Raw genomic sequence first — 27,532 nt, forward strand, 5'->3', positions numbered from 1 at the left:
TTTCTGAAACAAGGTTTCTCTGTGTAACCCAGGCTGTCCTGGAACTAGCTCTATAAACCAGTGCTTTGAATTCCCAAAGATCCGCCCGTCTCTGCCTCCCAAGTGCTGGGATTAAAGGTGTGTGTGGCCACCGCCAGGGGGGGATACTCCCTTTTGGACCAATCAGCAGATGCCAGTGGCAGGACCATACAGGAGCATGGCGGCTATTGGCCATGCTGGCAAAGCAGGAAGAACAAAGAGCTGCTTCTTCCTGAAGAAGAGTGCCACTGGGCAAGTAAAAATTGCCTATCTAGTTCAAGTACGCCTCTAATCCCAGCACGTGGGAGGCAGAGGCGGGTGGATCTTTGGGAGCTTAAGACCAGCCTGATTATAGTGAATTCCAGGCCAGACAGGGCTACACAGGGGTACCTTGTCTCAAAGACAGAAATAAAAATTTGCATATCTATCCTAAATAGTCAGCACATCTTGTCTCCACTTCCTCACTTCCATTTGTCACCAAACCACTTGCAGTCTCTGTCTGTCCTATTGAAGCAACCTTTGAAGGGACAATTGATGGTTTCATAATCAGTAAATCTGACTGTGCCCAGGTAAAGCAGCTTCAAGTTCCTTCTCTGCAAAATAACGATAAAACAACACTTTATTGGGTTGGCACTAGAATGAAATAAAATAATGCAAAATGATGAGATAAGAAAACAGAGGGCATAGAACATTCTGGATGTATTTCTTAGCTAAATGTAATTTAAAAATTAACAGACAATAAAACCATTAAATCTTATTTCATCAAACTGATCAAGAACTAGTCCCTCATCTTCAGTGCGAGTCATTATTAAAACAACCCTGTTGAGGCCAGCACACAGTAAGCCTCGATAGGGCTGGAGAGATGGCCCAGTGGGCAAAGTGCCATGGAAGCATCCCGACCAGAGTTCAGATCCCCAGAACCCATGTAAAATCCAGGTGTGTGGCTGAGCACATCTGTGACCCCCATACTGGGAGGGGACCAGAGGTACGAAGATCTGAGGAGCTTCTGGCCAGCAGCATTAGCCAAAATGGCTAGCTCCAGATTTACTAAGAGACCATGCCTCAACAAAATAAAGTAGAAAACAATAAAAATGGGCATCCTGTTGTGGGCATCTGGCCTTCCGCATGTACACACACAGGCCAGTGCACCCTGGTGCACACATAACACAGAGCACACACCCCTCTCGAGGGTGAGCAAGTCTGTGGCTTGGCCTCTAAGCGATGGTTATGGCAATGCTGATGGAGGTCACTGCTCTTACCACACCACGTAACAGAGGGCTAATTTGCTAGCAGAGCTTCTCTCTTCAGGCCGGATGGGCAAGTGTACTCGGAAGCCTATGGCAAAGAACCTTGGGTGCTCTCCTAGCTGGGGTCTGAGAAATGAAATCTGCCGACAAACACACCCAGAATGTCCTGTGCCCTCTCTTCTATTATCACCAGTTTGCATTAAATGCCTGTAACTCTAGCTCCAGGAGATCTGGTGCCCTCTTCTGGCCTCCAAGTGTACCTGCACTCAGACAGACAGACTCTCTCTCTCTCTCTCTCTCTCTCTCTCTCTCTCTCTCTCTCAAAAATAACTATTTGAAACAAAATATGGGAGAGAAAAGTATAAAGAAGAAAATTTAAATGTCTTAGCATGCTTCTCACAAGTGTTTGTCCTATGCTTTCTCTGCAGAGTGTACTTTTGCAAGCTTACCTATCCGAGCTGGCTGGTAAAGTGACTGAGGCTTTGAGAGGCCAGGGCCTTGTTGGGACTCACATACCTAGATCACAAGCCCTTTATCTTCTTTGAATTTGAGGCATTCTTTCAGACAGAACTTTGTCAGCACACTAGAAAACTAGAAGGGATTTTAGGATTTGAAATAATGTTATGTGAGTCTAGAAAAATCCAAACACAATCACAATTACATTTTTAAATATGTCGCAGCAAGTCCATATGCTGAGGTATGCTGTTACTAGCTGTTTTATTTATTTATTTATTTTCTTTTTGTGTCACAACTTAAAAAGAATGACTTTCAGACAATACTACATTCTAAGACTCTTGTAACAAACTTTATGTATTTTTCAGTAGCATCTCTTTGACTTTCACATGACTTTTGCCATATCATTTGCACTTCAGCTTTGCAGTGACGGGGCAGCGACTGACTCAGTGGTCCACAATCTGTTCTCAGAAAAATGGTAGCTGAAACTTATTGAACACTGTGCATGCACGCATGTTAGTGTGTACATGTATGCACGCATGTTAGTGTGTGCATAGGGTAGTGGTTTGCACAAGAATGTCCCTCATAAGCTCAGATGCTTGTACACTTGATCTCCAGCTGGTGGCGCTGTTTGGGGAGTTTTAGGGGGTGCAGTCTTGTTGGAAGGAGTCACTGGAGGCCGATGTTGAGAGTTCAAAGCCCTCCTGCCACTTCCGGTTTGCCCTCTCTCTGCTTTGTGGCTGCAGCTGAAGATGTGAGCTGTCAGCTTCCTGCTCCTGCTGCCTAGCCTGTCACTTCCTGCTGTCCTTCTCACTGTGATGGAGTTGTACCTCTCTGGAACCGTAAGCTCAAATAAACTCTTCCTTTTATTGGTTGTCATGGTCATTGTGAAAATTGAAGATGAGACAGGTAAGTTGTCTGCTTAGCCTGACAACAGTCAGATTCACTAATATTGGTCACAATTGTGTTTTATCACAGCAACAGAAAAGTAACTAACACACGATGAGTGAGTGTATCAGAGTGTGTATGTGTGTAAGTGGGAGTGTGTGTGTGAAGGACATGTCCACACAACTAACCAAAGACCAGCTGGATGCAGAACTAACCTGTGTGTGCACTTCAGCATCAGTCTCCTCGTTTGTCTTACATACTAGTTCACAGGCATCTCCTTGAACATTGTTGAGCAGAACAGATTGCTTTCCCTATGATCATTCCAGAACATTCTCTTGTACCTATTGGGACTTTTGACTATAAAAAGGTCACTGCAGCTGAGCATGGTGGCACAGGCTTCTAATCCCAGGAGACAAAGATAGGACATCTCTGTGGTTTGAGGCCATCTGGTTTCCATAGCGACTTCCAGGCCAGCCAGGGCCACAGAATGATATCTTACTTTAAAAAAAAAAATCATTGCAGAGATGGCTAGGCCTCACTAAGGAAGCATGGTTCTGAGAGAATCAAGAGGTAGAACAAAGAGGTACTGGGAAGGCTGAGGAGGAAAGCTGCCGTTAGAGGCAAGCCCAGCTGTTGGTGACTTCACTTTTGAAAGGTGCTTACGGAGAGCAGCCAGGTGGAGAGTTCCCTGTTTTGGAGTGGCTTAGGCATTGGAAATAGAACTCTGATTAGGTCCGTCTCTGTTCACAGGACACAGCAAGAGCATGGAGCCTGACTCCCAAAGGAGACCCACTTTTAACTGTGTCAGATGTAATCAAGCTGGCGAAGCTCTCAGTTGGCTGTCAGAAAGGAAGGCTGACTGACGGGGAGGGCAGTCACCACAAAGGATGAGGACCCTGGGAAAAGAGACCCATGGGAAAGCGCCACCAAGACCCTACCTTGGGAGCCTCAAGACCTAGGGGACCCAGCTCAGGATCGTGAAAGCCATCTTGGTATAGGTGTATACCACATATAGGACCCTCCATTTACCCAGAGAGCTGCTGGCATTGCTCCTAGCTGAGCTAGGTGCCGGGCTAAAGGACTTACTTTCAATGTAAGAGCATTGAAAGTCTAAGTTACACCCCTGTGTAACACTGCATGCCTGTAATCCTGGCATCAGGAAGGCAGAAGAATAGAAAGTTTAAGGCCAATTGAAGCCATATACTGAGACTCCCCTGTCTGAAGATAAAAAGTTTTGAGTCTCACCTTTCATGGAAAAAGACTTTTATCTAAAATTTATTTTCTCTGTTTTTTTTTTTTGGGGGGGGGGTGTAATGGAAGTTTTGGTTTCTTTAAAAACTCAATGTTATGTACATATGTTTTTGTTTTAATCCCAAGTGTGGGACTTTAGTTTGGGCTTTAGTTTGTCCACAGCTGATAATTGTCTGGTGTGGGATATGGTCATTCCCAGGTGGTAAGGCCTGCCTAGTGTGGCATGGAGAGGGCTGTGGTCTAGGTCTCTGAGGATATAAATATGAGATCCCAGAGAGAGAGAAAGTGTGACATGGCATGTGGTGAGGGGCAGTGTGGAGAGACCAGAGACGGACGGAGAGAAAGGTTTCAGCACAGCGGCTTGAAGGAGACTGCTTGCTGAGTCTGCTGTTGATGGAGGTTGGTCTAAGCCCGAAAGAACCCGCTGACCCTAAACAGCAGGAGAAGTAAAAGGGTCTGCGCCCCTCCCCCCCACTAATGTCTCTCCCACCTAGGGTTGGTGGCTGGGAGAGGAACCCCAATGAAACAGTTCTAAAATGAGTGCAACAGGGTGGCATCTGGAAACGAGTGGGTAGAACAATCTTCTGATGACAGCATCTCAGAGCTGGGACACTTTGCTTGTGTGAGATTCCCCGCAGAGGCCTCCTGTAAATTCACTCCTGGTACCCAGCATCATCTTTGGGTCACCAAGGCTGCAGGAGAGCAAAGGACTCTTGGAGAGGTTGGACAACTAGTTCCAGTTTGTGTCCTTGTCAAGATTTAATAAATGTGTCTTTATCAAGAGTCACAGCTTTCAGTTAAGCCGCTCTCCCCTCCATGCTCAGAATATTCTGTCTAATTCATATACCTGGTTTCCCTGCTGGCTTCTGCTCCAGATCCTTGATTCTTCAGGGCTCTGTGGTAGTGCACCCTTTTCGCTTTTTTCTTCCTTTTCTTTTTGACATGAGGTCTCATAGCCTAGGATATCCTTGAACTTTCCATGTACTCAAGCTTAGCCTTGAACTCTTGATGCTCTTGTCTCATCTTAGAAGTGCTGGGTTTACAGTATGTGTCATCATGCCCAGCTTTTCTTTTTCTTCTTAATGTTTTATGTGCTTGAGTGTTTGCCTGTAGGCATGTCTGTACATCATATGGACATCTTATGCCCATGGGGGCTAGAAGAGGGTGTGGAACCACCCTGGAACTGGGGTTATAGATGGTTGTCATCTTCTACATGTAGAATAATCATTCCTTTTTGAATATATAAAAAATGTCTGGGATTTGCTATTTAGTCTAGAAAGTAAAGTGTGGTCAGAAAACGCATTCCATGTGATTTCGATGTTTTACATGTTTGAACTTGCTCTAGGGCTCACTCGGCTGGGTCAATTCCGTACTGGTCTGTGTGTATGTGCAAACAGCAGTCCTGTGCTGCGCTGTGTTTACACCCATCAACTGGGCCAATTTTGTTAATCAGCTTAGCAAGGTTTGGCTTCCTTCCTAATTTGTCTTATCAAGTTGAGAAAAGAATACCAAAATCTTCAAATAGGATTGTGAAATTCAAATGTTTCTCCTTCTAGTCCTTTGGAAGAATAAAATTGGGAGAAGTGGAATGAGTATGAAAAAAATTAACAACAATAACAACACGCCCATACAACCAATCTAAAACGAGAAAGGGAAGGAGGAAACAAAAACCAAACCCAGTCAGCCAACCCCAAGCTCTAAAGTGGGACAAGGCAAAAAGTATCAACAGTGTGTTCAACTGTAAATGTAACCAGTGTCACCTAATGAGGCCTCTCAGCAGAGACACTGTCAAGATGGATTATTTACAGGAGCCACATGTGAAATCCAGAGACCAGCCAGCCCAGACAAGTCACAGCACCAGTGGCAGATGCTCCTTCGGTCGAACAGTAGCTCCAAGGGTGTTGTAGGAAGTCACTGATGGCCCCTGTGGCTACCTCCTCCAGCTTTCCATTGGTCTGCTCAGTGAGGACTCAGCCACTCTTCAGCCCAAGGAAATAGGATCCCCATCCACGCCTGGCCTATGGCCACTTCGATGAAGAGGAGGGGAGAGACCTTGTCTGGCCCCCACTTGTGGTTGTCACAGACAAGGTCATGCCACCCTAAGCTTCAGTGGGCAGCCCAGGCCCTGGCCTTCCCAACCCTATGGGTATGGGCACAGCTCCTGCGGCCTCATGTTCAAAATGAATTCAGGTCAACTCTGAAGGACATGAGGCGAGGGAATATGGGGTTAGCTGTGGTCTAGCACCCAGCACCTCACCAGGGCAGACAGATGGAGTGGCATTCAGTCAGGCAGGCTAACCCACGGCTGCACAGGGCAGAGAGATGGGGTGGCATTCAGTCAGGCAGGCTAACCCACGGCTGCACAGCTCATAGGTGTGTTATGAGCTGGACGGTACCCTCCTGGTTCACATGCTGATGTCTTAATCCTAAAGGGCACATCTGACCTGCAGCCCACCCGTCACGCATGTAGCTGAGGAATGCTGCAAACGCAGCCCAATGCAAACTCTAAACACACTTCAAACATCAGATTTCCTTTCTGATTTTTTTTTTTTTTTAATCTCAACTGTCTGGCTCTTGAATGTGAACTTTCTGGGTGACAAAGCTGTGCAACAATGTCAAAAGGCTGATACCATGTCGCTCCCCCCTGGCACTTCAGACTGTGATGTTCCTTAGAGTCTTCAAGTTCAAATGAGAATGGATGCCATCCAAAACATCCCGTGTCCTGGTACAAGGGGGCATTTGGAGAAAAGACTCCTAGAAGATGCATTTGAACACGAAGAGAGCCTTCAACAGAGCCAGAGGTCCCCTGCAGAACCAACCCTGACAGGACCTGGATCTGGGACTCCTGATCTAAGCTGCCCAGACTAACTGTGAGACTTTGTATACAGCCTAAGAGACTGGCACATGTGCAGAACTCTTCCCAGGGAACCTGCGGCATTCTGTCTTCAGCCACACTGCACGTGTTCAGGTGTATGTAAGTCCGGGTGACCATCCAGGCAACCATGCCTGAGTGTCGGCCCCTTTGAGCACCTCTCCCTAGAAACCAGTGCCCTTTTCTTGGCAACTAATAAATTTAATTTTAGAATCCATGTGGGGTTAATTGGGCTTAGACCAGAGGCCAGACTCTCCCTAAATGAGATCTGTGAAGTATTTGTTCTAGACAGACAAAGGGTAGCCTTTTAGTGTCCTTGAGATCAGGAACAGGTAATCAGATTACGGTGCCCCCGTGGTGCTCTCTACAGCTGGCTCCGTGCACATGCGGTACACACGACACCCACCTGGATCCTAGGTGGCTCTGCAAAGTGGGAGGAAGAGCAGCTGGCTGAACCTGAGCTGAGAAAGCCAGAGGTATGGCTGAGGAATGCCTCTATGGTGGCTCCGTGCAGACACCATAGGGGCCTGGCACAGCAGAGGCAAAGGGCCAGACGTGAAGCAGCAATGAGAGGGCTGGCTGAACAGGAGAGAAGGAAGATATGACCCCTGGGAAGCAGGTAGCCTGGTACAGCTGGAGCCCAGAGGGTCCCACCAGGACATCTCCACCACCCAGCATCCCCAGTGAGGCTAGGCAGACAAGCGGCACAGTTAATGGGCCCCCCACCTGGGATCTCTGTGGTCACCTCCCCAGAGGTCTTTGCTGAGCGCTCCCCCTAGAAGGCTGCTAGGTTCCTTGGGCTGGTTTGGAATGCTGATTGCTGCCACTCTAGCAGCCCTAGGTTCTGCGTCTGCAGGGGCTGCTGGTGAGGCCACACGGGGGACCAAGGCAGTAGGCACTGAGGGGGAGAGGGGATTCTGGTGGCATCCGGTGTGTTCCAGAAGGGGGAGTGCAGTTAGCACAGTGTGGCCTCCAGCAGAGGAGATCTGCTGGGAGGAACTACAGGTGGGCCTGGGAGAGTCTACCAAGGAAGCATCTGGAGGCAACTGAGGCACCAAACTGTCCTTCCCTCTAGAGAGTTCTGGGCAGTCACTGGCCTTGCAACCTTCTGCCTGGGCTCGCAGGATCTTTGGTCTGGGCTTGGTGGGGCCCTTCTGCCTCCAGTAGGGTAGATGTCTGTGGTTCAGTCTATTGGCCCAGCGAGGTCTCTGGGGGAGGGCCAACTGCCAGGAAGCCCGGCCTTTTGGTCCAAGGTTCCATGGGCGCCTTCCCAGCTGATCCATCTGGGTCCTCATGGTGGCCACTTCCTGGGACAGGCCCGCCAAGGCTGCTGCAAGCTGGTCCAGCTTGTCTGTGAGGGCAGTACCAAGGTTGTGCAGCTCCTGCTGCAGGGACCTGCCACAGGTGCATGGTGGCTGGAGAGAAGTGGGTGGCCACTTTGACAAGATAGACGTGGGAAGGGGAGACTTGCTGGATGGCTCTGGAGGGTCCCCAGTGGGCAGCTCCTCTTGGGTCCTGGCTAAAATGAGAGGAAGGATGGGTAAGAGTGAGGACAATCTCTCTGGCCCCAGAGACTTCTTTAGTGTATTCAGTATCCTGCCTGTAAGGCCCGGTTTCCAGAGAATTTTAATCTCAGGTTTCTTCTTTTCCAAAACCATCTAATTCTTCAGTCCCCCGTCCCTTGGAGTGGGTCTTACCCCAGGCAACACGGTGCCGTTCTTCACCCACTCGGCTAACACTGGAAGAGGAATCTGCTGTTTGCTAAGCGCCACTCAAGGTCTGCCCTTGTCTTTTCAGTGCCTTTAGGGCTGCAGACAGTGAAGGATAGGTGATGGCCTGAGTGGCTCAAGGACACCAAGTGGCCTGGGTTGCTTAGTGAAATCTTGTCTCAAACAAACACAAACAGTTAAACTCCACAAAACAACGTAAGAATGTGGTGTGATGCTTCATCTGAGGGAGGTGCCAAGGGCTCTGAACAAAACCTTTTCAGAGCAAGGAGGCAAAGCTCACGGGCAAAGAAGGTGGCCAGCACAGGTACAAAAGCCAGCCAAGGGCAAGCGGCCCAGACACCTGAGTCCTGCACACCTGTGAGGTGTTCCCAGCACCTGTGCTCAGGACACAGGTGCATCAGCCTGCCTGTTGTCTCCGTGGGTCCCTGAAGCAGTGTGTGGTGTGAATTTTGAAGCCTGTCCTTTGGCCGGGGCGGTGGTAGCCAGCTCACTCAACAGTGCTGATGTTCGGGTCCCTCAGACCCGATGGCTCCATACATGCTTCTCAATGCTTCTGCAAGGAGAGCCTGTGCACCTTATGAAAACCCTGAAGTAAAGTGAGCCGTGTATCCAAGTGGCTTCAATGTAACTGTCCTATCCATGATCCGATGATGAACTGGGAACATGTTTACTTCCTTAGGATGGGACCTGGGTTCTGATTTTCCCGGAGGCCACTAACGCACAGCAAACGCTGGAAAAGCCACCCATTTACCTGCAGCACTAGGTTGCCCAGGTCCAGGCGCTGGGTCCCTGGGGTCTTCAGAACCCTTGGGCTCAGGCCTTTCCTCCAGCTGAGTGGCAGGCTGTGGGTGCCCCGCTGCTTCTGCAGGAAGAGCACAGAGCACTTGGGACAAGGACAATTGTTTTCTCAGAGCCACTCCAACACGGGGGATATTCTGATGAGCCACATCCCTCACTCCCACCCTCACAGCAATGGCAAATCTTCAACTTTTAAACAACGATTAAGTCAGAGGCCAGATGTTGGGGAGCCCGACACTGGTGGGCTGCCTGCTGTGACACCTAGGGACCCACTCAGCCATTTCCTACCAAGTCCTCAGTGTCTTATAAGGAAATGGGGCTCCTCCTGCACAGGTGGTAGCCAGGGCCTGTGAGCAGAGCAGCCTCTGAAGATGGTTCCTTGAGCCCTACCTCCTCTTTTTCCTTCTCCTTTTTCTTCGGCACTGCAGACAGGGCCAGGTGGGCAGGTGAGCTCTGCAGCCTCTTCTATTCTGGGTGGGTGGGACTTAACTTCTGTGCCTTCTGCTCTTCCTGTAGAAACAAAGTCTTAGTCACAGCTCAGGTAGAGTGTAAAGTGGCTTGTAATACTAGGTGTCATCTCTAGACTCCTGGGCCAATTTCAGAAGTTCTATTTCTCATTGTGTAGGTATGTTGAGGGTCAGACCCAGGGCCTCGTATGTGCTAGACAAGTGCTTTACCACTGAAAAGTCTTACTTTTGATACTCCTTTTGTTGAATCTGTCAAGTTTAAAAATGTTATTGGAGGCTATATGGTGTATACATGTGTGCACATACGCATGTGTGCATTTATTAGTGAACACATATGTAGATGCTATCTATCAGGGGTTTACCAAGAGCTCCCTAACAGAACACAGGCCTTGGCTCATGGGCTCACCTTCTCCCTGGCTCAGCTTTAGGATCTAAAGTATGACAAATGAGGAGGACATTTTAACAAGAGTCAGCAGAGTGACAGTGACACTCAGAGGCGGAAGTCTGGACCCTTAGCCCCCTGGGAACATGTGGCTGTCATCTAGGGAGGTCCCAGCCTTACCTGCACTGAGGCTGCTGCAGTCCCTGTGCTCTGTGCTCTCAGGGTCATCAGCAAGACAGCTACTGTTGTCGACTCTTGGGGATGCTCCTGAGACAGGGCACTGAGGGACAGGACCCTTACAGGAGGGAAGCTGGTCTTTCTCTGTATCATAAGCAAGCCAGCATCAGAGGACTGACAGGCACCTCAAAGACCAGCTCATTGCCACTCCCACCCCCATGCCACCAGACTCACTCTTGGGGGGTGGCTGCCAGAATGCAGGCTCTGGCCTCTGGTCTTCTCCATCAGAGCTGCTGAAGCTGGAACTGGAGCAGGGGCTGGGACTGGGGCCGGGACCAGTCACGCAGGTGAAACGCAAGGGCCTCATGGGCAAGATCCCCTTCAGAGAGTTCTCCAGGCGGTGCAGAGGGGAGGGCATGGTGGCTGTCTCTAAACAGAGGACAAGAGTTCACTGCCAGTGCCTGATAGCACCCATCCAGATGGCTAGGCACTCAGATGTATATTCTTCTGCTCGGCCAAATCCCATTTGGGCTCTAGTAGATCCTGAACACAGGGTCCACTTTCTGATCACAGGCAGAGGCTAGCCATGTCCCTGCCTAACTGAGCTGGGGAACTTTCTGGAAGTTCCAAGTCCTGAGAAGCTACTCTTCATGAGATTCCAATTAAGTGCCGAGTCTTGCAAGCTAGGCGTCCCTTCTCACGGGGTAACCTTTTACTTAGCAGAGCATGCACCATGCAAGGGTTACCCAGCACCAAGCAAGACCTGGCATTTACTGAGGGCCACTGATGAGCTACGTTATCCTTCTACCCCCAGCAGAGACTAGAACGGTCCTGCCAGACCTGCCTACAGCCAGGAGTATGTATAGGGGTACCCCTCAATCCCAGCAGCGTCTCCACTGAAGAACCCCCCCCCCACAGTAGACCAAACAACATCCTACTCATTCTGTCTACTTCCATGTTCTGTGCAAGGGAAAGGAGGTAGGACGGAAACAGGAAAACAGAGAGAGGGGAAGGCTATTGCCTTGACAGAAACTAGCTGGAGGGGACCTATGACGTAAGCACTGAAGACAGCTCACCATCTTGTGGCCATTGCCATGTTCCCGGCCTGGTGATCAGCTGGTGGCAGGTGGGAGTGCAGGTCTGTGGATTGCCCCGATGGAGACTCCTGCTGGGTACTTCTGCCCGACCCTGTCTGAGGTGAGGTGGTTCACATGCCTCGCCCCTCAATCCTGTTTTAATGAGGAGATTCCTGATAGTCCTATGGAACCTCATACTGTCACAGAACAGACAGAATTTCTGCCACAACCAGGCTTTTAGCATACAAGTTTCAGGGGAGAATGACCCTGCTTGGTCACTGCACCAGCCCAAGCCTCATTATTCCCAACCCAAGCTATATGGAATCACAATGTGCAGACAAGGCATGAGGGGATGACACAGCCACAACAGACATTTGGTCAGCAAAGCTCTGGCTCAGTGGAGCAGCAGACAGCAGTGCTGGGCCTCCATGTTCTGGACTCTGCCTATCACTCATTTACCGGCGAGTCTGCATGTATGGGGAAGGACTGACTATCTGCCCGTAGGGCTCTGCCCAAGCTCCATTCCAGAGCATCCTCTCAGCTCAGCTGAGATCTGGCCTGAGGGCTGCTATACTGCTGCCAAAGCCACAGTGCTGAAGCGATTGCTCTTCTCCCAAGTACCCACAAATACCATTTTGTTACCTTCTCTGTCTGTAGCCCAGTTCCTGGGCTCTGTTCTCTTCAACCCCCTGTCTGCAGCCGAGGGGCAAGGCCAGGCAGCCTGTGGCCTGGGAACAGGGATCTCTCGCAAACAGTTCTCCAGGCCTTGGAGTGGAGAGTTTCCCGGTGGATACCCTGTGAGGGTCAAATATGAACAGTCTTGGAAGGGTGTCTAGTGCTCTGTGAAGCCCTGCAGCCTGCCTCTTCTGACCTGATTAGAGCAGGAGAAGGAGGCACAGAATATAGGATATGTCCTGGTAGCTCAGGGCCCAGATGGAGACATGGTCCAAACAACTGTCATCCCTGGTTTTGGGGTAGCCCTGCTCAGGTGACCCTGGAGAAAGCCTACACAGAAGTCTGCCTTGGGGGCTAGAATGAGGGAGTGTAGTCAAAGGTCCAGGTTTTAGGCTCCGTTAGTACAGCAGCTGTCACCATGGTGTGATTCTCCCTGCTCAGTGTGCAGAATACCCTAACAATCATATGTACACAAGGCTGCTTTTACCCCCCAGGGAGGGCAAGCTGCAGGCCTTTTTGTCTCTCCATATGACATCAGGGCACAGGAGGTCTAAATCTCCATAGGTTTCAGATACACTGCAAAGACAATACTCCTAGTCACAGTCTTGTGCAAATAACAGGAACTAGATGATGTGAAATTCTAGAGGGATAAGGTAAATGGACAGCACTGGTCACATTCCTCCATGAGGTACCTCCTGTCCATCTGGACCCAGGCAGAGGTTGTAAGCAAGGGACTGTCATGCGGGGCTGGTGTAGCACAGCATTGAAGTGGACCATCGCAGGCAAAGGCGCTTGGTGCCAAGCCTGAGCACACTTGAGTTTCAATCCAGAACACTTATGGTATTGGAAAACTTAGAACTGCCTCCTGCGAGTTGTCCTCCGATCATAGGTATGCCACAGTACACCCCTGGGGGATGAGGGCTGGGGCTAAAGTTGAAGGACATTGAGTTGTATACTGGGGTGGGGTAGGGGTTCCCTCAGTAGGACTCAGGAAGAGAGAAAGCAGGCTCTGTAGTGAAGGTCTCCTGAATGCTACAACTTGCAGCAAAGTGTCACTTAGTTCTTCTATGTGCCAGAGAAGACCACAGTATGCCATCCTGCCCACCATTAGGCAGCGTTTGGCAAGACCAGCCGAACTTTTGATGAAGGCAAGAACAGGGCGCATACAAACATGTGACTTGCCCAGCTGGTTTTGTCCTTGGCCTCTGTCATCCTGGCCTGTAGCAGCTGCTTTCACGCGGGGGTGCTGCAAGTCAAGCTTTACACTATCCCGCTGCAGACTTAGAGCCAGACACATTAGGAGCTTGGCAGGTGTAGGCTTGGGGACACCGAGAAGACGCAGCTTTGCACAGCCATCAACATGCCTGAAGTAAGCCCTCATCACTCTTTGGGCTGCCATACCAGTGAGGCAGATGTCAATTTCCCCAAATCCAGAGTCCCATCACTGCTGCTGGCTGAGGAGAAGCTGGTAGGGGTACCCTAGGAGCCACAGGGTTCAGTCACTGTTTGGGCTGCTAATGCCACGTCAGTGAGGCAGATGCCAACTTTATATTTCCAGGTTGTTCCACTAACAACACATGTGGCCAGGGCACAGATGGGCGAATGCACTGCGTTTCCAACATAGGACAAGACAGACATGACTGTTCCAAGAGGAAAGACAAAGGGGGATGTTGAGAGAGCTCTATACGACTCTAAAGCCACCAAGACTGACGTCCTTTGGCAGGGTGCAGGGAGGCAGAGGTTACTGAGTACAACTCTGAAGGCGGTCTTCTACGATCCTCTATTTCCCCTAAGCTGGAGGTCAGTTAGTAGTATAGACACTTTTTTTTTCCAGGATAGGGGAGCATTTACTATAAAGGGAGAGGACACGTGGTCAGCACTGTCCTATCCCTCCCGAGCCAAGGAGGACCCCCCTCACTCTGCTGGAACAAGACCTATGTCTGCTTCTGCACTGGTGTCCCAGCTCTTTTTCTGGCACTGGGGTAGCGATAATAGTGGGCAAGGACCTTGTGCTCCTTCCCAGAGAACTACAGCCTCAGGCTGGACCAGCTCACCTTTCCCAAGCCGTTGTCCATGGCTGCTCCTGGGGCTCCCAAAATCCAGATCCCCATCACTGCTGCTGGCTGAGGAGAAGCTGGTAGGGGTACCCTGGGAGCCACAGGGTTGAATCCCAGGTCCTTCTCTCATGTAGCCCTGCAAGCTCAGAGGCAGAAGTGGCTCCCTTGTAGCTCCTGTAGAAAGAATTATAATTGGGTCAAGGCAGAGCCTGTTGGAGAAGTCCTTGGGCCTTATAATGTCTGGCACTAGGAGACCCAGCCCAGGGAACCCCTTTCCCTTCCAGGGTTTACTACAGCACTGGGAAAAAGTCTCTACCTCCCTCCCCCCCAGACATAAATACTCCCAGGAATAAGGGGAATTCCTCAAAGCAGGGAAATGGGTGGGTAGAATTACAAAAACCTGGATAGCTCTTTGAAGGAAGGCATAAAGCAGGGGTTAGGAAAGAGGGGCACACACTCGAGGAGGCCCAAGAGGATGACCAACACCTCCCTCCACTGTATGCACTGTCAACCCCGGGCCCAAGTACCTTCACTGTGAGATCCTTGCGGCTGTAGCTCAGACCGCTGAGACCCAGCATCTCCTGGCTGGGGACTTCTGGACCATGAGATGGCTAGTGACTGAAGAGGTGATAACCCACCTGGAGGAATGCCCTTCAGACAGGCCTCCAGAGCTTCTAGAGGTGAGCTTGAGGCCCTGCTGGCTGGACAAGAGAGACCACCTTGTCATCGTCTCTTGCTGGGCCCTGGCCTGCTTTTCAGACCCAACCCTGACCCTTGGCTAGCCGGCCAGCCCACAGCCTGCCTTCTACTAGGATCTACTAGGCACGTGATCCTCCAGTGAGGAACTCTGAATGTGTTTTCTGCTTCTAAGGAAGGAATAAAGCTGTCCTCAACTCTGAGGAGAACTGTGGGACAGACACCTGAACATAGTGGCCAGCTCCCACAGCCAAGATCTCACTGCCTAACGAAGGTCCTGAAACCAGAGGGCTGCCTGCACATGGGCATGGTCTGAGAAAATGGACTATGGTGGAACAGCTTGGGAGGAGAGGCAAGAGAAAGGCTCCTTGGCCAAACTTCCCCGTGAGCTTTGGAACTCATTTCCTTTGGAATATATAGATAGATAACCCAGAACTTACCTAGAGTCAAGGGGCCCCAGCGGGGCACACGGACCTCTCTGGTGTCTCCAGTGGAATAGGGACTGTGGCTTTGCCTGCTAAGCTGGCAGGATGCTGGCACTGGGGGACTCTGGGCCCAGCCATCTTCCACCTTCACCATGGCCAGCACGCTGCCAGCTGCATGACCGGGATGGGGAGGAGTCTGGAGGGCTCTCATCCCTGTGGGAAAGGTGATTGCTGGAAAACCCTAATTTCAGGCTTGGACTCACCCTAAGTCCTGAGAGGCTCCTCTTTATAGAGCTAGCAGGGACTTTCAAGGCTCCTCTGCCTCTACAGCAGTCACTGGCTCTGATCCAAGTAACACCCCTATCACCTCTGGGTGCTCCAGAGCTTGCTAAGGGATATTAAAACGAGCCCCTCCCTGGCCAGCAACAAATCAGACCTCACTTCTCATGCAGCAGGCTTGGCTCAATCCCACCCTCCACCGTCTTCAAGGACATGTTTTCAGGAAAACAAGGTTATTGATGAGCTGACAAATGATCCCAGTCCAAACATGTGCTAGGCACCCCAACCTCCAGTCAGAGCACCTAGCCCGAGCACAGAATGACAGGAGTCCCCAGTCACAAGTATGGGCTGCTGTGCTACAACTCCTGCCTTCTATTTAGTTTCTCTCCCGCTTCCCGATGTCTCTTCTAGAAAGTTCTAGTACTTTCACTTCCTATAACAACAGCCATTTTGGCAAATTATGAAGCTTTGACTAAGGATCATCTATATGCTTCACTCTTTACAGAGTGATGGAACCAGCATTGGGTTCCTGACTCACATGCTGACACAGGGCATCACATACAGCTGTAGATGGGAAGCCATCTAGCTCCCCAGCACTCATCCAGCAAGTAGCCTTTACCTCCAGAATTCCTTTTCCCTGGATCCTCCTGCAGCCGCAGGTCCGCTGCTCCTGAGGGGCTGGGACGCCTGCCCGGGGCTTCTGGGATCTCCTTCAGACAGTTCAGCAGGCCCTGAAGGGGACAATCCCCGGATGCTGCCTCTGTCTTGACTAAGGGAAAAGGCACACATTTCACTGCCTCCTGACAGATAGACAAGCACTGTGCTGGGGTGCAGGCTGAGCAGCACAGGGCCAGAAACAGGACCCGCAGACCTGTCAGTGTGCAGCACTTGGGCACAGCTATCACTCAGGGTGTAGACTGAAGGAGTAGGCTGGCAGTTTCTGGGCTCTGAGTACATCTTAGCTTCAAGGTACATCAGGCTTGACATACATGTGTGACATTCATACATGAGAGGAATTCTGTAGTTAAGTTCACCCCAAGCCAGAGGACGGAAGGTTTTCCTCTACAGATACAAGACCAAGGCTCAAAGCTTCAACAGCCTTTTGAGGGAAACCCTGGACTGACCGTGTCCACTGACACCTCATTCATGTCAGCAGAAAGTGACATTTGACACCGAAGCCCCCCTCAGAGTCCCACGTCAGAAGGAACAGAGAACAGTGAGGAAAACAGGAGAAATTTTGCCGCTGCTATCCTTGAAGCAGGCAGTGGCCTGCAAATGTCTGACCCTAGGGACCCAGGAGCATTGGGAGCACAGCAATGTCTGTGAATGGCAACCTGGACCTTCCAGGACTTTGGAGACTTTGTCCTGAGCAGGCCAGGTGCCCAGGGACTCACCCGGGCAAGGCAGGCTCCCCGCCTCCACCTCAGCTCTGGTCTGTTTCAACACACTCAAGCCAGGGAGAGATGATGACAAATCTGGGGCTGTCCCCCGGAGCTGGGGCAGGGGCACAAGGATCTCCTTCAGACAGTTGATGAGGCCTTGCAAGGGACTGTTCTCGGGAGAGGTTCCTAAGCACAGACAGGGCAGCTAGGGTTAGTGTAGTCTGCACAGGCAGCAGGAGACACTCAGCTCTCCCCACCATCTCTGCAGCTGAGAATCACCCATATAAACCGCAGCCGTTCTCAACCTGTGGGTCGGAACACCCTCAGGAGTAGTGAGGGTATCTGTACATCAGATATACAGATGTCCCGTCTATCACATTTACATTACGAATCATAACAGTAGCAAAATTACAGTTATGAAGTAGGAACAAAACAATTTCATGATTGGGGGTCACCACAACACGAGGAACTGTATTAAAGGGTCGCAGCATTAGAAAGGTTGGGAACCACTGGCTTGTGGGGTTGTCGTGAAGTTCAGTTAGAGAGTGACAGGACCTCCACTGACGCCACTCAGCTCTGGGCTGTTCAACCCCAGGAAGGCCAGCCCTTTACCTGTTCCCATGCTGCCTGTATCCTGGCCTAGGCGGCTCTTGCTCTGATCCAGGCTTTGAGTGGGAGGAATGGACGTCTCTCCCAAGGCTCCTACGCCTTCCTTCTCTATAGACAGTGGTTTATCAGCAATTCCTACTGCAAAACACAAAGAAGACCATGTTTGGAGGAGGGGGAGGGACTCAGACTCTGGGATCTCCCCAGATCTGTTTACCTAGAGGATAGATCACTCTAACTCTCTAACCCTTTGAGAGTCACCAAAATCCTAAATAGTAGGCTCATGCTGGGGCTATCTTTGGAGGATTTATTCCAGGAGGGCTGGAGGCTGTTTCCTGTTTCCTTTTGGTCTAGCTGTGAATACTGAGACTCATATATGCCAAAATATTCCCAGACATTCTCCCTGAACCCAGTCTCTGAATCTGGCCGGGCCAATGAAGCCAATGGCTACAACATAGGTCAGGCTTGTACTCATGTGTCTTACGTGGGGCTCGTAAAACAGATGGCACATGGAATCACAGGCTAATTGGGAAACATGTTTTGGAATGTCCTTTTAAATCTTTATTCCTTAAATATTCTAAATTAAAACACCAAAACAGGGCTGGAGAGATAAGTTAGCCATTAAAGGCTAGGCTCAGAACCAAAAGTAAAAAACCAAAACATTCAAACAAGTATAACTTCAAAGAATTTCAAAAGATAACATGAGACCCTAGAGAAACTCTTGTGACCAGCATTGCTTCCCTGCTGCTAGGTCTAAGAATCCGACCAGGTGCACACAGGTAAGTGACCTGCTGGTCCTGTATATTAGGAACTGATCAGAGCTCCCTTTGTGCATATACATTCCTCAGTGATCGCCATGTGGGAAAGGCCATCTGGAACCAAGCATCACATCATCTGGTCTGTAGGCCAGAGGCCAAGCGCATTTTCTCAATGTTCAGAGGCCTTGGTCTCCTGCTAGCTACAGAGGAGGCCGAGGCAGAGGAAGTGAAGAGGGTCCAGGGTCCAAGGCCAACTCCGGGGCTGGGCCTCTACGATGCTGGGTGTCCCTGCGCACGTTAGGTCAGACTCACTAGTAGGTAGGGGGCTTCCTTGTGCCCAGTCTCCAGGACGGCCACTGGAAGATGAGCTGCCTGTGGGTGTGGTGGCCAGGCTGGGGTGGCTTGCAGAGCTCTCCAGAAGAGAACTGAGCAGGCCTCGGGGAGGGCAAGTTTCCATAACCACAGCTACTGTTGGGAGATGGAGTAACATTACCATAGTCAGTGCTTTCCCTGTCATGTTCCACTAACGACAGCCAGGAGCCAGTGACCTAAGCACTGTCACTACTAAGCTCCGAAACTATAAGATGTATGCTCTTGCCTGACAAAGCACAGAGCAGCCATATTTTACCCAGTCGGTGCCACTCTATACCTCTGCTCCCTTCCTATGCCATCCAACATTAACTGAAGAGGGCTGCAGCAGGCAAGGGGACATGTTCTAGGGTGGGGTGGGTCCTGAGCTGACCAAGTGTGGAGAGAAAGAACAGTTTTTATGAAGCAGAAAGAGCAAAGGCTGGCAATAGGATCTAGGCCCCACTGCTATCTGAACAAAGCTTAGCTTCTCTCTTATTTCTCCAAACACTGCTCACCACCATGCAAAGTGCAAAGCTCCAGGGAGGGATTGCCAGGTGGCTGGACCCACACAGAAACACCATGAGAAGGAATGAGCTGTTCCCACACCTACTAGGTCCCAGAAGCTCAAGCTCAGAGGATGAGCACACAGTGAGGTCAAGAGCTGAGCTGGAAGGCAGCTCTGCATGGCACTGTGGACTGTAGTGAGGTCACTCTTGCAGCTTGTGTGACTTACCCTCAGGGCTTGTTTGCTCCCCATCCAGACTGGTGCTCCCACTCTCGGAGTAGTCCTCGGTGCCCTTCACTTCCCCAAACAAGAACTCCGGGATCTCCTTCACCAGCTGCACCAAGGCCGTGAGGTGTAGGCTCTGCTGCGGTTGCTCTCCTGAGGAGAGATGTGTGAGCCCTGCACTCAGTCCCCTAGCTCCTCGGGGAATATTCCCCATCACAGATGGAGCAGCCAAACAGGGCAAATGGCTCAGGGACGGAGGGCTGGGCTCAGGAGGGTTCTGCACTTGTTGCCTTCCCATCAAGGGCAATACTGAAGGATCCTGTGGCCCCTCTGGCGTTCTACCTTTCCTCACTTACTCTGGGCCCTTTGTTTCACCTCTGCTATCTAAACTGCAGGCTGGCTCTGGATAGTGGCGAGTGAGGCCCAAGGCAGAGGTCGTCCCTGACATGACCTCAGGTTTTATTCTGAGCATTTCTCCATGGAATAGACTACATGTAACGAACGTCCAACCCAGAGAAGTAAGGGGTGAGACTCAAGGAGGCCTGGATTGAGTTAGTGGAAGTCTAAGTGTCACTTGAGGGGCAGAACCTAGGGGCTAAAAACCATGACTAAGAGGAAGTGCTCAAAGTCCATTGGGAAGGACCTACCCTGAGGACCATGCTCCAAAGGGGGTTCTTGTCCCTTATCATGGCTCTCTCCCACTGTGCCTCCTCCAGACTCTGCGGGTGACAGGAAAGCAGAGAGAGGAAGCAGCTCAGCAGTCCCTGGAGAGAGAAGGAGCAGTTACTCTGGGAACTGAGTGGCTTCTACCCTCCCACAGTCATGTGACAGCCCAGATGCCTGCTCATCTATGTATAGCCTTCCATACATGTTTGTGTGGTCATCAAATCCAAAAGATCGTATGCCCTTAAAAGCCTTGCACCTAGACACCCACTCTAGCTCACAGAAACAAAGGAACAAAGGAAAGTAAGGACCTGGGCAGCCTCAGGTTCTGAACACTTCCCTAAAACTACTCAGTTCAATGGTGAAGAAGACAAGGCCTTGAGGAGCCTAGGGTCCCACAGAGACTCAAGACTCCTGGCCATGTATGCTAACATCCTTCACTGCTACCCTCTTCTGTCCCTGCAACCCACACTCTAGAGGCCTCAGGACCTCACCCACAGACACCAACGTCTCGTAGTTTTCCCGCATCACGTCTCTGTAGAATTCCCGCTGCCCCTCCTGCAGGAGCCGCCACTCCTCTTCAGAGAACCGCACGGCCAGGTCCTTGAAGCTGATGGGCACCTGTGGGCACAGTCTCCGGGGGGGTTGGCTGCATGCATGCCAACAAGGCCCACCCAAACTGTCCCTTAGAACTCCGTGAGCCACATAGAGCTCCTGATAGACACTGTGAGCAGGCAGTGCAGACAGGTAGGGCCTGGCTGGGGAGTTGCAGTTACTGGGACAGCTGGAGTTAGCTGGGTGCCCAGTTGCTTCCAGCAACTTTTTAGAAAGAAGGTCACTACAGGTGTGACTTAGAAAGATAAAGCTACATTCCTAAGTACCCAGGAAAGCCCTACATTCGCTGTGTCAGTTAAGTTAATAAGTGAATGTCCAAGGACCTAGAACTCCAGCACCGTGGCACTGAAAGGGGGACACCAGGTTACTAATAAAACCAGCTTGTTACCAAGGTCTAGTATTCTTTGCCCCAAATTCTTGGGGTCAGATGTGTTTTGGATATTTGGTTTTGGTTTTGACTGCTCTCCTGTACATAAGTTATTTTAGAGATAGCACTCAAGTCAAAACAAGAAAGTAAAAAAAAAAAAAAAAAAAAAAAAAAACAAGAAAGTCACTTAGATTTTGTTCTTTGGACACCTAGCTGAAGGTAACTTCTGCAGCGTTTTTAGTACGCCTGCATTTTGACTGCAAGGGTTACAGGAGCTCAGATGTGGACTTCTCCACATACAGCATCACACAGCTGAAAAGCTTTGCCTTTTGAAGCATTTTCCATCCCAGAATTCTAAACTCGTGCTAACCAACCTGCATAGCAAAGGAAAAATCCCACTTAATCCTCTTCAACAGGGATGACACGATTTATGTCAGAAATTAAACACCTCCAAGCAAGCAGGTGGAGGGGCAGTGACAGAAAACTCAGGAAGCCTTGGAGGTCTAGAGAAGAATGACCCCTTCTCACCTGCCAGCCAGGGAGCAAGTGAGCCAGGCACTCGCAGGCCTGACCAGAGCTTAGGGCCCCTAATCTCTGGACTCCAGTGTGGGTCCTAGCTGCTGGGCAGAAGCCCTCTTCACCTTCCCAGCCCCACCTGCCCTTCACGGCTTCAACTCTCTACAAACCCTGGTACAGCTGTGGTTAATTCCGTTGCAGACGGCTGTGACACCACCAGGCTCATGCAGCAGAAGCATTCAGTGAGAGGAGATGTCCACAGCGCCCTTCTAGGCTGCTGTCTAGCGGCTCCATCTCACCATGCTCCCTACCCCACTACTGCCAGTTAGCACTGAAAGCCTGCAGTGTGGTCCTTAGGAACCTGCTCAGAAGACACCCCAAACCCAGGAGTCTCAGGTAACAGTGCTTCACATCCATACTCCACGCTTTCTGCTTTGCTTGCCTGCACCCTGTGGCTTTGTAAGATGAAAGCAACATCTGTCTTTAAAAGCTGTCATTCAGGGGGCTTTCACACAGCCATGAAGACTCAGACAATAACTGGTATCTGATGGGCATGAACTTAAATTATGGCAGAAATTAACTGTGCAAATGGCACAAACAGAAGGTAAATTGTGGGAAGAATCTATCTAGGTTAGAAACAAACATGATCTGCAAGAAGGAACTGTAAAGAAAATGGAAACATTTCTAATAAAGCAGAGGAGAGTCTACTGCCTATTTCATGCATTTGTCAGTGATTTTAAAAACCATCTCTGCTACTAACTGACAGCCTTGTCACCCACTCCTTGCCGTCTCTCTGCCTGCTGTTCCTGACAGGTGACAGTTTCCACTGGGCATCACTAGACAGACATCTAGAGCCCTGACATTTTGAAGTAGTTAGTCTCCAGCCACACATCTGGCGAGGGACCACATCTCCAGTGACTGTTGACATCCAGAAACCAGGAAGGAATCAGAGGCAGAGTCCTTTGCCTCTTGGTTTGCTGTGCATTCCTAACCATCTCTATGGCCTGCTGGGCAACCCGGCAGGCTCTTTCCCCAAGCTTAATTTGTGCCTCTGGCTCACTATAGCCACTATTCCTCAGGAACATCTCAGACACTCCACAAACCTCTAGCAGGAAGCCATTCTGCATTTCTTGTAGGCCTCCTAACACTTAAAACGTGGACAGTCTTAGGTTCGGTACTAAAGAGCCAACAGGGCAGGCATGACACTGCTGCCCTTCAAAATGGCTAGCACCAGGCGGCCCAGGCAGACACCTGGCAATGTGCATCTCAAAAGGGGAGGTTAATCTGTATGATACAGCTCATGCTGAACACAAGCCTTCTTCCAAGGTGTCTGCAGCTGGGCCAGGTGCCAGAAAAAGGTGCTAAATGACCTGTTCTAAGCAACAATCCTGAGTCTTAGGTCTCTGGCAAGATTCCCCCAGTGGGCATTCCACACGGGATCATTCAGTATCACACTGGAGGAGCTAACTGCTTCTTGGTGACTGCACTAGAGGCCTCTGGGAAACTGCCCTCAAGCTTCCTCTAAACTCACCCCAAAAGACAACACCTCTGCTGTCTGCTGTGTCTTCCCTTTATCATGGACACAGCAATGCCTGTAACTACCTGCTGAGCCTGAATCCTCATGGGAGTCTCTGAGCCTCAGATGCTCTTGGTGGGCCCAACACAGGACCTCATTATATTTGGCTACCTTACAACCCTCCCCCGACCCCAGGCATTCAACTTTCACTTCCTAGCCTCGCCTCTGGCATCTCTGCTATAGCTCTGTCCTCTGGTCCCTTGTGATGCTGCCCTCCCTGCCTCCCTTCTGGGATCCTAGCAGCAAATGCCTGGGAGCCATGGGGGCTGGCGAGTGGGAAGACCTAGGGAACCCTCATATGTGAGCTGTAGACTCCCAGGTCCGTGACAATGAGCTCAGGATCTAACGGGCATATGTGTGCCTCCTACAGACCAAATATGCCTGTTTTACTTGCACACTTTAATTAGTGTTTAATCATATGCAGATGCTGTTGTGATGAACGTGCATGTTCCTTAAAAGTCACACAAATCACGACACATGAACACCTATATGAACACTAGTGCAGTAAGTGGACAACTATGTGGGATCATGGAGACTTCAGCATCAAAAAGAGGTCACAGAGCCAACAGAACAGAAGCCCGTTTATAACCCAACTGTAATAGCTAAGGAAACACAGGAATGATCAATCACCAGAAAGGGTGGCCAAGCCATGGCAAGAGAGAGGCACGACCCAATGGCCTGCACCCTGAAGATCTAGAGCTGGCCAACTGTTCTAGCCTGGACAGGAGCGCATGCCCACGGAACGGTGTAAGTTTGCAGATGGAGTCCAGGAAAAGGGAAGGACTGGCTTGTGGGTCCCTGGCCTTGGCCAAGTGACATGTGTATTCTGACCTACATAGCAGAACTCTTCTTAAATAGCAGTGTGGCTCAGGCTACCAGAGCTCCATGCCGCCAGCTGTTACGTTTGGCCAGCACCTCTGTGCTTCTGAGACAGCTCTCCATTAGCACTTGGTCCCCAAGCGGGGTCCTCTCTAGGTGCAAGAATGATTAGGCCATGCATAGATTACAGCCAATATCTGGGGGACTCATTTCCTGATAAATGATGGGTTCAACCCTCTTCTCCCTCGCTTACTGCTCTTCTGCCCTTTTGCCTTCCACTGTGGGATGATAGTGCCATAGGTTAATGTAAAGTGTCTCCCTGCCACCCATCAAGTTCACATTTTAAACACTTGTTCCCTGACTGCTGAACTATTTTAGGAGGTCATGGAAACTAGAGGTCACAAAGGTAGGTCCTTTGAAATACAGTACTCCTGGTCCCTTCTTGTCACACCCCCCATCTCCCAATCAACCAGACTTGGAGAATACACACTTTGCTGCCATGATGTTCTGCTCAAGTACAGGGGTCAAATGTCCATGACTGAACCGCCTGAGAGCATGAGCCAAAGTAAACCTAGCCTCTCTTAGGTGTTCTTGCTGGGTATTTGGTCAGAACAACCAGAAAAGTAGCTAACCCGCACATTAAGGCAACCCTTGCCAGATGCCAGTTCTTTGCCAGACACTGACGCCCTGACTTTAGATTTTTCAGCAGTCAGAACTGTAAGACAAAAATCTAGTTTGTTTTTGCTGTTTGCTGTTTGTTTTGCTGTTTGTTTTTGAGAAAGGGTCTCACTATTGTAGCTCTGGCTGTCCTGAAACTTATCATCTAAGTCAGGCTGGCTTTAAACTCACACAGATTCAGCTCTACGTCCCAAGGGCTGTGATTAAAAGTGTACACCACCACATCCAGCCAAAATCCGTTCTTTATAAGTGACCCACCTTAGGCATTTAAATACAAAAACACAAACAAGACAGGTGGCCAGATATTTCAATAGCTGCATCTCTATGCATTTTCAGTTTGTCAGCTCCATTTTTCACTGTAAAGTAAGCACTTGGCTTTCTTCCTCTCTGTGTCTATTTCTACTACTAAAAGAGAATACCTGAGACAGGGTGGTTTATAAAGAAAAAAAATTGATTTCTTAAGTTGCAGATGCCGGGAAGTCTACAGTTAAGGGGCCATGCTGGTGAGTGCTTCCCTGCCACATCACATGTACATGACAGTTTCATGCGGAACGTCACGTGGGGAAACAAAGCAAGCCAGAGAGGCTTTTAAACAAGGCTACTCCCTCAGTAACCCACGAACTCCACTGACTCCCACACAACCAATGAACATATGACACTAGGAACTACGTCTCTAACAGGTGAAATCTGGAGAATATTGTCAAACCACAGCATTCGTATTCATGTCTTCTGTGAGTCTGCTTAGCATAAGTTGGTCCTCTTGAGAACCATAACCTACGATGCGCTGAACGACAACGAATTATTTATGATACTTCAGACCAATTGGCTGGCCCCTCTAAGCCACAGCAAACTCATCTGTAACAGTGGCTCATAGCCTAGTTCACAGGACTATTATACAGACGAGGCTAATTGCTGCAGGCAAAAGGTCCGGAATAAATGCTGGGACACACAAAGTGCTGTGACTGGTGTCACTGCAGCCAAGCTTATCTGCCTAATATGTGTCTACAGAGTACAACTTGCCACCTCAGGCAGTTCTATACGCCACTCTTGAGTGACTTTGGGGGGTGGCATATGCGACTCTTTATCTCAACGCTAAATATATCTGGCTCTTTTAGGCCTTTGCCTGTGGTATTTTCCAGGCCTCTTTCCAACCTAGCCTCAAAAGGAAATCTTTATTGACAATGTAGTGACTGGGAAGATGCTCCCTTCGGATCTTTCCCAAGAGGAAGTGTTTGCCTGGCACACCCTGAAACTGATCCCCAGTACCACACAAGCCGGCTATGGTGGCACATCCCTATACTTCCAGGTGGTTGTAGGAGTATCAGAAGTTCAAGGTCATCTTCAACCACATGAGACATTGTCTCCAAAATAAATGAAATAAAATAAAAAGTGAAGAAAGAGTGAACAGTGTGTGAGCAGGAGAGGTAGCAGGAAGAGGAGGGGAAGAAACAGATAGACGGGTGGGGAGATTGACTTCAGGAGGATAGCTACAATTGGCTTGCCACTGGGCCCCTGCCCTCAACCATCAGAAAAAAAAAGTTTCTGAGACTAACTAGGACAACTCTAGATGATCAAGCTCCTCGCTAACAGCTGCCATGATGGGCCTCCTGAAAAACTGCTTTCACTGTGTCAGTCCTTCCGTGAAATTGCACTCACGGTCACTCAGCACTCACAGTCTTTGTTAGCCTAGCCTCACTGCACCCCCATGCCTCAGGCTACCAGGGCCCTGTACCACTCACCATTCCCACCTGCAGACTCTGCACACACCCCTGTGATTCCAGTGGTCACCCTGAACACACAGATTACAGACCTTCCGTATCCCTCTCCATCAGACCATGACCCTTAGCTCCCAGAGATCATGCCTGACCATCTTTTTCCACGCAGCAACAGAATTTGGATACTCTTCCTTCAACATCAGGTCTGAGAGATCCGAGGTCTAACTCCCTCATTTACAGAACAGAAAACCCAAATAAGCAGATTTATGGTGGGGTCGATGTGTGTATCTGAGCAAAAGCCTGTCAGCCAAAGCTACAAAGGGCACTTCCAGGCCAGACAACATCTCATTTACCTGGCTTACCGTTTCTACCAAGATACTGTAGGATATTAGTGATATCTAGCCACTACTCCAACACAGCTGCCTAAGTCTGGTCAAAGCTCGTGGGTACCAAAATAGCATGTCTGACTCCTGGTGTCTACCCAGAAGGCAGTGCAGCAACTGCCCTGGCATCTTCACAGCCTACGACCCTGCCCAAACTGTTCCTAGGTCACAAGAGCATATGGGGGATATTTTTCAGCTCTGGGATTGACCAGCATAACGTGGGTCTGTTTTCTTTCTTCCCACTTTCTCGGCCCCACTCCCCGGGATGCCGTATCTTAACAAAAATGTCAGATTTAGTTATTCCCCCAAGTCCCGCTGAGGCTTCAATCGTACACACCCTCTCACGATATCTTGTACTGAAGAGCCAAAGGAATGAGTTCCCAGGCAGAAAAAAAGCTCCAGGTCCGTGGGTCCTCGGGGAATGCGAGATCCCAAGACTTCTGGCTAAGGAATCCTGGGCATCTGGCCGGCTCGGATGGGCTCACCCGAGCTCAAAGTCGGCGGTGACCGCTCCTCCCGGGCCCGTCACCCCGGGGAAGGCGCAGCCCCGAGAAGCCCGGCCGAGGCGTCCGTCGGTCCGCAAAGGCTTGCCTTACCTGGTGCGCCATGGCGGAACTCAGCTTCGCGACTCCCTGGCCCACCTAGCTTCCGGCGCGGCTCCGACAGAAAGCTGCACCCAGACCCTCGAGACCCTCGGGAATAGCGGCCCAGTTCTGTACGGGAGGAGGCGGGGTCGGGGGCCTGGCTGCACCGGGAGCCGCAGAGTTGGCTCTCCGGGGTCAGCCCGGTGCCTCGCATCCCGGGAGGGGTTGGTCCCGCTTCCGCCCGCAGCCCCCAGCCTCACAGCGATAACAACGCAGGCGCAGACTACACTTCCCAGAG

General features: G+C 50.4%; 1 protein-coding gene across 6 annotated transcripts; it reads right to left on the reverse strand.

Moving 5' to 3' along the window:
* Positions 1-3,922: 3,922 nt before the first annotated feature.
* On the reverse strand, positions 3,923-27,462 carry Krba1 (KRAB-A domain containing 1). 6 transcript variants are annotated; one of them, XM_060380082.1, is made up of 18 exons: positions 27,247-27,399; positions 20,476-20,602; positions 19,966-20,082; positions 19,322-19,471; positions 18,550-18,705; positions 17,486-17,620; positions 16,886-17,059; positions 16,111-16,260; positions 15,228-15,425; positions 14,619-14,792; positions 14,089-14,265; positions 12,002-12,154; positions 11,360-11,512; positions 10,518-10,712; positions 10,287-10,427; positions 9,648-9,767; positions 9,211-9,321; positions 3,923-8,248 (listed from the first exon to the last, which is right to left on the reverse strand). In XM_060380082.1, the coding sequence occupies exons 1-18, from the start codon at positions 27,256-27,258 to the stop codon at positions 7,440-7,442; spliced, it is 3,252 nt and encodes a 1,083-aa protein (XP_060236065.1). In that variant the 5' UTR covers positions 27,259-27,399; the 3' UTR covers positions 3,923-7,439. The 6 variants fall into 6 exon arrangements, with proteins under 6 accessions (XP_060236065.1, XP_060236062.1, XP_021505836.1 ...); XM_060380081.1 differs by lacking the exons at positions 18,550-18,705; positions 27,247-27,399 and adding an exon at positions 26,988-27,225 and having other exon boundaries at positions 3,925-8,248; XM_021650162.2 differs by lacking the exon at positions 18,550-18,705 and having other exon boundaries at positions 3,926-8,248.
* Positions 27,463-27,532: the final 70 nt, after the last annotated feature.

This window comes from Meriones unguiculatus, chromosome 3 (assembly GCF_030254825.1).
Source record: "Meriones unguiculatus strain TT.TT164.6M chromosome 3, Bangor_MerUng_6.1, whole genome shotgun sequence".
NCBI lineage: Eukaryota > Metazoa > Chordata > Mammalia > Rodentia > Muridae > Meriones > Meriones unguiculatus.

Bases quoted from the DNA above. Each gene is read 5' to 3' on its own strand.
- Krba1 (XM_060380082.1), bottom strand. The intron at 19,472-19,965 runs GTAGGTCCTTCC...ATCTCTCCTCAG, and splicing joins TTTGGAGCATGGTCCTCAGG to GAGAGCAACCGCAGCAGAGC. The intron at 9,768-10,286 runs GTAAGGCTGGGA...TTGTTTCTACAG, and splicing joins CTGCAGCAGCCTCAGTGCAG to GAAGAGCAGAAGGCACAGAA.